At 42.2% G+C, this 8,944-nt stretch overlaps 1 protein-coding gene across 2 annotated transcripts in view; it reads left to right on the forward strand.

Moving 5' to 3' along the window:
- The first annotated feature begins 6,434 nt into the window (after window positions 1–6,434).
- PRR5L (proline rich 5 like) overlaps window positions 6,435–8,944 on the forward strand; it is a 31,098-nt gene continuing 28,588 nt past the window's right edge. For both annotated transcript variants that reach the window (XM_009074792.1, XM_009074793.1), the window contains exons 1-2: window positions 6,435–6,604; window positions 7,976–8,056. In XM_009074792.1, the coding sequence (XP_009073040.1) occupies window positions 6,435–6,604; window positions 7,976–8,056 (251 nt within the window). The remainder of the gene's footprint in view (window positions 6,605–7,975; window positions 8,057–8,944) is intronic.

The following is an 8,944-nucleotide window of genomic DNA, read 5'->3' on the forward strand; positions in this document are numbered from 1 at the left end:
GCTACATAGCACATAAATGAGGGATATTTTTGTCAGAAAGAATGTCTTCAGATCTTGTCAGCTGAACTCAAATCAAGGATTTTGCCAATCACGTACTTTGTTAAGGATTTACTGGGCTGGAAGGAGAATCAGCTAACAAGAATCTAGTTAGTTCTCTGCATAATTTTTGTGTCTGGGGTAGGATGAAACAACTCCTTACGGATCTGTAGGCCTAGTATTTTTCTTAAGATTATGCTTCTTCCACACTCAAAATCATGGCAGAAAAATTCAGGTGCATGTTGCAGTATCCAGTTTGTGTATTTTATGGTCATACATCAGCAATGTCACAAGTGCACTAAGCATATAAAAGGAATAAATATGAGCAAGTGGATTCTTTTCTTCATGGAGGGGCTGATTTTAAGACCAAAAAAAATTTAATGGCAAAACATCACTTACATCTAGATAACTTGTCATTCTCTATTGCTCTGTTTCATTCTCCACTCTTCCTTTCCCTCCCTTGCCACCTGGTCTACAGTTACTTTTTGGCTTGTGGCTTATTTTGTTGTGAAGTAGTGTTGGTGAGTTTTTCTCTAAGAAGCAAAAACATTTCTAGTTTTTGCTGCCCTGTCACTTCCATCAGCAGCTGTTGCTCTGAGTCTTGCAGAGAAGACATCAAAGGAATTTTAAGAGGTATGTTCTTTCACTAAGTCTCAGTTACCATGGGTCTTTTGTTTGTTTGGCCCGAGATTATCATGAAGATTCATAATTTGGAGGGATTGCTGCCAAGTCTTTCTTTGGGTTATTCTTTCTTTAGTAGAGAGTGAGATCTAACTAGGTATAGTGCCTGGTCTTGCTTTTCCTCCAGACAGATGTATTATGGTCTATTGGGAGGGAAAAGTCTATTCATGAAATCATTTTATCGTGATTTCTCTGATGTTTTTCATGGCTAACAAAGCAAATGACAAAAATTTCATAGCTTCATGACTGTAATGTTTTTATAAATGCCTGTATCTATGTATGTTGGAAAAGGATTTGTCTCCATGCTTGATTCTTCTCTCTAAAGATTCGGATTAATCCTATAAAAGTGTTTACTCAGATGTGGTGAATTACAAGTGGATGAAATGACATTGTTGTCAGATTGACTCATCATCCTGCTGTGCTCCCTCCATTGGGAACATTGACTTCCATCTCTGAAGAGTTTGCTCACTCAAAGTCCTGACACATCTGCGTGGTTAGAGATCTAGAGTGTTTTGGTAGCTGAATTTTGAGATGATAATCAAGGATAAGAGAAAAAAAAAACCACCACAGGGGGTAGGACAGCTGGAAGGGAAGGAAGAACAATACCTATCTCTTTGACTTACTCATGACAAGTGTCTTGCCAAAAGGAGTTGTGCAGGGTCATTAAGAGAGATGAGGAGAGTGGGGAATATTTTAGGCTATATCATTTAGCAAACAGTTTGAAAGCCCCTGATGCCATGTAAAGCATTGTCCCAGCCGCTGGAGCATGTGGCAGTGAGAGATTATCTTGGTGTGGTCTTATGCAGTCACTGTACTTCAGTCTCCAAGTCTTCATGCCTTTTATAATCAATGGTGAGAGTGTTGCTTGGTGGTTAGAACATGCTGCATCCTGGTGTCTCCAATCGTTCTGTGTAAAAGGGGAATAATAACTGCTTTTCCATATAGCTTTTCCTGGTCCTGTGGTTGGTAATAGGACTGTTAGAAGTAGGTTTTATTCTGTAGTCTTTTAAAACACTTTGATCTTAGCAAGAGGAGACTGCAGATGTGAAGGAGTTTGGACTGAAAGCTTCTAGAACAGTGTTTCTCAACATTTCTGCATAATTCTATGAGAATTTTCGCACCAAACTGAAAAGGAAAATTGTTCCTTGCTGTACTAAGCATTTTGCTAAATACTGTTCATTCCCGATAGCTAAAATAGCCTAAATACCATGAGGGCTTCTTCCTAACCTATAACTATGTTAATGCCTTTCTTGCCACAGGGGTAGTTTCTCCCAGTAAAAAAGCCAAAAAATTGCACACTGCAGAATGCATACCACAGACGTTGCCAACAAACTGCTCATGCAACCTCCCTGCAAAAACGAAGCATTTACAAGGCTGCCTTGCTTTGGGGAAAACTTTCAGTGGAAAACAGTTGCTGTGAAAGGAAAATCTGCTATGATGGAAGTGTTTGATTAGGTTTGGGTGCTTTGTTGGACCTTTAGGTGCACAGGATCTGCAAAGTGCGTGTGGCAAAAGACTCTTTTCTAGTAAACACTCTGTTACTTTGAGCTTTATGGAACTCTGCAAATAGTTTAAATAGGCTGTGAGCATGGGGAGAGGATGGTCCTTCTCACAGACCTTGGCATTTCCAGCTCTGATGACATGAGGGTTGGTTGTGTTTGGATACCATTTGGTGGTTAGCCTACCTTCAGAGTAACAGTTTGTCTGCCTGTCATTTCATAGTTACTCGGTTTAGATAAGGTAGGAGAGATTTGTATCTTTTGAGTTCTGAAGAAAATAAAATAAGACTCTGTATCAGGGCCTAAAGCTGAAGATCTTGTCTTAAATTCCTAATGAGATCCTAAATTAAGGTTGACCTGACTGACACAGAACTGCAGGCTGGGTGGGGGGAGAAAGGGGGGAAGAGGGATGTCTTATCTGCTCTTCGCAGACAAGAACTTGTTATTATCTCTCCTGGTAACTTTAACAGAGATTATGGAAAACAACATGTATGTTTCCGTGAGTTTAAGCACATTCCCTAGGTAAGAAGTGTTCAGGAAATTCATCTTGGGGCCCAGTGTGATGCCACAGTTCTGCTTGTAAATCCATAGCACAAGCTCAGGAGAAACCTTCCTGATCATGGTGTTTTACTGCTTGCACAGAACAGGCCAAAGAATTTCCTGCCCAAACTTGAGGTTGTTCTACTGATTTATGTTTCTGAATTTAAACTTTCCCCTTTCAACTTAATATAACTCAAATGAATGTAATGCATCTTTATAAAATGATTTCATTGCAGGGGAGAAAGATAATTCTATGCACTTATGGTGCCTGAAATAGTGATAAGATGAGGCTTGTGGGCTAGCACATCTTAACCACTGCTTTCTAGCCCTGTTAAATAATCAAAAATAACACTTACATTACAATTTTATTGCATTTCATTGTTCTAAAAGTGGAAAGTGTCCCTGCCTGTGGCAGAGGGGTTGGAATCAGATAGAATCATAGAAATGTCACGGTTGGAGGAGACCTCTAAGATCATCAAGTCCAACCATTAATCTGCCACTGCCAAAACCCCTATACCCTAAACCAGATCCTCCAGCATCAGATCCAGAAGCCTCTTAAACACTTCCAGGGATGGTGACTCCACCAAGTTCCCTGGGCAATATTCCAGTGCCTGAACACCCTAACAGTGAAAATTTTTTCCTAACATCTAATCTGATCTCCCCTGTCTCAGCTCATGACCACTCCCTTTAGTCCTCTCCCTGCAGCCATGGCAGGAGAGACATTCCCCACCTCTCTCCAACCCCTGTCAGGGAGTTGTAGAGGGCCATGAGGTCACCCCTGAGCCTCTTCTCAAAGCTAAATAAACCCAATTCCCTCAGCCCTTCCTCACTTAACGTGTTTTCCAGACCTTTTCTGAGCCTTGTTGCCCTTGGCTGGATTCGCTCCAGTGCCTCAATGTCCTTTTTAAATGAGGGGCCCAAACCTGAACACAGCACTCTAGGTCTGGCCTCACCAGGGAGATCATCAGTTCCCATGTCCTGCTGCCACACTATACTTGATACAGGCCAAGTGCCATTGGCCTTCTTGGCCACCTGTGCACACTGTTGGCTCACACTGAGCCACTGCCACCAGCACTCCCAACTCCCTTTCTGATAAACAGCTCTCGAGCCACTGCTCCCCTGGTCTGTAGCACTGCATGGGGTTGTTGTGTCCCGAGTGCAGGACCAGCACTAAGCCTTATTGTACCTCATGTGGTTGTCCTCAGCCCACTGATCAAGTTGGTCCAGGTCTCTCTCTAGATTTTCCTACCCTCAGGCAGATCCATGCTCCCACCCAACTTAGTGTCATCTGCAAATTAACTGAGGGTGCACTCAATCCCCATGTCCAGATCATCAGTAAAGATATTAAACAGGATTGACCCTAATACTGAGCCCTGAGCAACACCTCTAGTGACAGCTCCAGCTGGATTTAGCACCATTCACCACAACTCCCTGGGCCACGCAGACAGTTTTTTACCCATAGAAAATCCACCCATCCAAGCCACTAATAGCCAGTTTTTCTAGCAGTTTGCTGTGGGAGACAGTGACAAATGCCTTGCTGAAGTCCAGACAGACCACATCCACAGCCTTCCCTTCATCCACTAAGCAGGTCACTTTGTCATAGAAGGAGATCAGGTTGGTCAAGCTGGACCTTCCTTTCATAAATCTGTTGACATAGCAAGTCATTAACCATCTCCTCCTGGATTATGGGGACTTCACTCATCTCTCCATCACCAACTTTCAGCTCTGGGAGAAGTGAGCTGTCACTCATTCAGCTCCTCATGCTGTCAGGTTTGGAACTAGTAGATGACAAAGATTGGCACAAGATCTTGTTTTGTGACAGACACAGCCACTGTACTTGTGCTTTGTCTTTTGGGCTGTTGTGAAAAGAGCCGATGCTCAGCTCTTCAAGGTGCTGTAGCTTTTTTCCTCTGGTGATTTCTGATGTGGTTATACTTGTCAATAGAGAAATTGCTGGTAGATTGAAAATGTGTGAGCAATGCCAAATGAGCTGTGGCTTAATGCACACAGAAAGATCCTGCTGATTTGGTTGTATTAGTTTAATACTTAATTTCTAAAAGTTATGACCTCTTGGGTTTTTTGAATTGGAAAAGAGCAGCCAAAGAATCAACATATTGATGCCCTTTCAAGCAACAACAGTGAAGGCTAAGCTCATGTCACAAAGGACTGTCTGGGCTGTGTCATATCTTTAGATAGCCAGAAAAAATTGCTCTTGTAGTCATGTTCCGATTTCACAGAGATCTATGCAAACTGTGTTTAGCTTGTGATGGAATAACAATCATATTTATTTCTTGAATAGCACCAAGAGTGATAGTACCACGTGTTTCAGTGCCTAAAAAAATGAAGTGTTTTCTCTGTGTTTGCTCCTTTAACTGCCTTGTTGGCAGGGCATGTGCTGTCCATGGCACAGCAAGGATCTTGCAAGGGCTTTGTGGTGGTTGATTAGAATCTGACAAGGCCATGCAGAAGTAGGGTAGCAAAGTGAGCTCAGCATGAAATGTGGCTGGCCAGGTGGGAAGAAAGCCATTCTCTTACATGTGAGAGTTGGGGCAGTGGAAGGAGTTTCCTGGAGCTGAGCACTATTCTAACTATGCAGATACACAACGTTTATTTGGCTGATCACCTCTCTTTTCACCTCATGCTGACGATGTAGTAGAAAAGAGAAGATTTGGCTTTACATCTTTCATGTGCTGTTCAGTTACACAACTTTTTCGTTTGGGTTTTTTTTGCCTCCTCTCTCCTGTCTCCCACATCTCCATTCTCCAAACTGCTTGTATTCATCTGAAGTGGGGAAATTTCAAAGTACAGAAGCTTTGCCAAAATTTTTCTGTGGTTTTTATCCAAGCTCACTTCTTCTATTTCTGTGGTTTACTTGGGGCTACGTATTCATCTACATGAGATGATGATCAGAGTGGAAAATACAGGCATTTTGTAATTGGCCTAGCAATTACTTTTCATTCTGTAGGAAAAACACAAACATAAAAGTCCTGCTTAGGCTCAGAATATCTGGTTGTCAAAACTCTCTTGCAGAAGCTCCCTGTTGTATCCTTTTTGTAATGAACGGATAACAAGTGGGTTCATTCCCTTGCACAACACTCCTCAAAAAAAACCCCCCCATTGTTTGTTCATATTTTGTTCCATTGTTTATCTTTTATCCCTTTCTAGTGGAATAGTTTTCCTTTTTCTTTCTCCAGTTACTACTATTTTATATACAGGCTGAATTTAACTGTACTTAAAGGTATTTGTAAAGTGCCTGTGACAGAAGAGTTTAGGCATCTCTGTTCTTACATCTCTGGTAACTGAAATCAAAAGAGAGACCATGTTAGTATTTCTGACTGGCTGTGTTGGGTCATTATTTAAGGGGCAAGATGGGAAAGAGGCTGTTGTTGAAGACCTCTGCAAGATTTGGCCGAAGTTGCTGTCAATGGCACTAGGTATTTTCATCCCTCCCTTCTCTGCCTTACACTTTTTCTTTCTCTTCACATTGCAGGACTACTTCAGTTCCTTCATCATCTTGCAATATATGTCCATGTCACAACCTAACACTGTGGGGAACTGCAAGTCCAAGGCTGACTCTGCTTTTGCTGCTGAGTCTTTGGGTTTGAAGACTCATTGACATTGCTTCGACCTTCCAAAGCAGAGACTTTCTGATGGTCCTGCTGCACTCCACCTGACCCTATGAAAGGAGGGTTCACCATAACTCCATCCTTTGCTCCTCAGTTCCACAAGATGGGTTCGTTCAGAAGGCCTCGACCTCGCTTCATGAGCTCCCCTGTCCTCAGTGATTTGCCTCGGTTCCAGGCAGCTCGGCAGGCTCTGCAGCTCAGCTCCAACTCTGCCTGGAACAGGTAAACGGGACCCACCTGGGCTGAGCTCCTGCCCTGCAGCAGATCTACAGGCAGGGCCACGTGTGTCTGATCTTTGTGCTTCACACCATTTATGGCTAAGGTTGTCTGTTTATAACATGCACTAAGTTTTGGCATGGCCAAGCTTTCCTGGCATTGAAAGCATTCCATGGAGATGAAAAATTTAGACCTAGTAGTGTTCAGTTGGTTTTGGCCAGCATTGTTCAGTGGTACTGCCTTGAAGTAAAACAGAATTGTTTTTTCTTGACAGTGGCATCTTTTAAGTACCATTTAGGAAAGCACATTCCTAGTACTGTAATAAATGCCAGCTGCTTAATTCACAAAGGCATTTATTTGCATATTATGAAGCTTTTATCACAGTCAAGTTCCTATGACAACTACAGTGCTTCTGTTGGCATTTCCTATTGACAGCCAACTCCTGTCTCCAGTGCATGTCATGCAGCAATGGCAACTGGAAAAACAACATGAAGGGTGAAGAGTGAGATGTCCTGTGTTCTGATCTTATCTCACAGTCTGCTGCTACCAAAAGTGTGTATTCCCATCTTCCCTTCTGTGACCTGGCACCAACTCTGTGCTCTGCAGACACCTCTGTCTTGCTGACCTAGCTCAGTTTACCAGTGTCACACAAGTAGTCTGGCAAAAACATTGCAGTTTTGTGCCATGATACTGAACTGAGGTCTGTGTAGCATGTGGATGTCATGACTGGCCCACAGAAGGGAATACTCATTAAGAGAACAGCACCTCCTCTTATTAGTTGTGGCAGTTCTTGAGACCTGCTAAACCATCTTGTATGCTGTCACTTGATGACTTCCTCTGCGTTGGTGAGAGAGGTATGAATTAGAAGATATTCCAACAGCATCTTACAAGCATTAACAGGGCTTAAACTTGTGCCTGACTGAGGTGATGCTGACTACAGAATGTCTTCCAGCACAGCCAGGATCTTGCCCGATGCTGCAGATTGGGTGGTTCCTGCTAGCATCACTGGATAATGCAGTGTGATGTGTTTGGCAGATACTGCCAAAAATCTGTGTCTCATTGTAGCAACTAGCCTGCAGCACACAGCAAAGATCCCCTAAACACTTGTGTTCAAGATATATCTGGCATGAGCAGTGTCCCTGTAATGACTTTCCCTTGCTTATTCTAGGCACAGCTGGAGGTTGGTTCTGCTCTGGCTCCCAGGAGGGGAGTGATAATTTCCAGGGGAGAAAGAGTGGAAGTATTTAAGGGTAATTAACTTCTCCACCTGGTTATAACCACTCTGCTTTTGGTGTCTAGCTTACATTGTGCTCTGATAAATCATACTGATAGCTGTTATTTATGGGTGTTGAACTGTCCCATTTCTTTTTTTGGCAGTGTCCAAACAGCAGTGATAAATGTATTCAAAGGGGGAGGATTGCAGAACAATGAACTTTACACTCTCAATGAAAATATCAGGTAGGTCACAAATATGCATGAATAGGGATTTTTTTGCTTCTTGTTTGGTGTTTGCTTGGGTTTGTTCCCCTACAGAACCACAGTTAGAGGATATTAGTGGGAGGAGCAGGGATCAAAGCAAACTTAAGCACAACTTTGGGGTTTCAGCCTAACTTACTTCTTTTTTGCTATTGGATGAAGTGAATGGCATGGGGTATTTGGATAGTGTTTCTCTGACTGGTGTGGGTATGTGCTTTGACAAGGACAAGTTGTGTATTGACTTAGATTGTAAGGTTTTTGTCCCTTCCTAGGGACTATGCCTCTTCTGTCTGTTTTTAACACATTTTAATCAGGGAAATCATGATGGCAGTAGCATCTCTTTTCTAAACACAATCTTCTCAGAGCCATGGCATGTTTAAAATTAAAGCAAACCACAGCATTTCATTTAAAAGATTAATCTTCACATGATTATTGTAGAGCAAGACCTGAAAATATGAACACTAGAGATAAAACCCCTAAAAGCCGAACAAACATTTTCTGTCACTGATGCTAGTGATGATTAAAAGTATGATTTTTTTTTTAAAAAAAGCAGGTTTCATGATTATCTATGGTTTCATTCTGATTAGCTGGAAAGTTTTATTAGCAATAGATAGGACTGTAGGGTAGATCGAGAAGAATTTATTTTGGCCTTGGTTCCAAGTGATGCTAAGTGGAGTATTGTCAGGGCTCATGCATGTTCCTTCTTCTCTCTTTACCACTACATCCATAGTAATTCATCAAGAGTGTTGTATAGGTCTCTGCTTCTCCTTTCATATGTCCCCATCCCATCCTTATTGCATTTTTTCTGAGCTCCAAGATTTAAATGGCAATTTGAGCTAAGCACCAACAGTCTAAACTACCCCTTTCCCT

Source organism: Acanthisitta chloris, unplaced genomic scaffold (genome assembly GCF_000695815.1).
Source record: "Acanthisitta chloris isolate BGI_N310 unplaced genomic scaffold, ASM69581v1 scaffold7855, whole genome shotgun sequence".
In the NCBI taxonomy this organism is placed as follows: Eukaryota; Metazoa; Chordata; class Aves; order Passeriformes; family Acanthisittidae; genus Acanthisitta; species Acanthisitta chloris.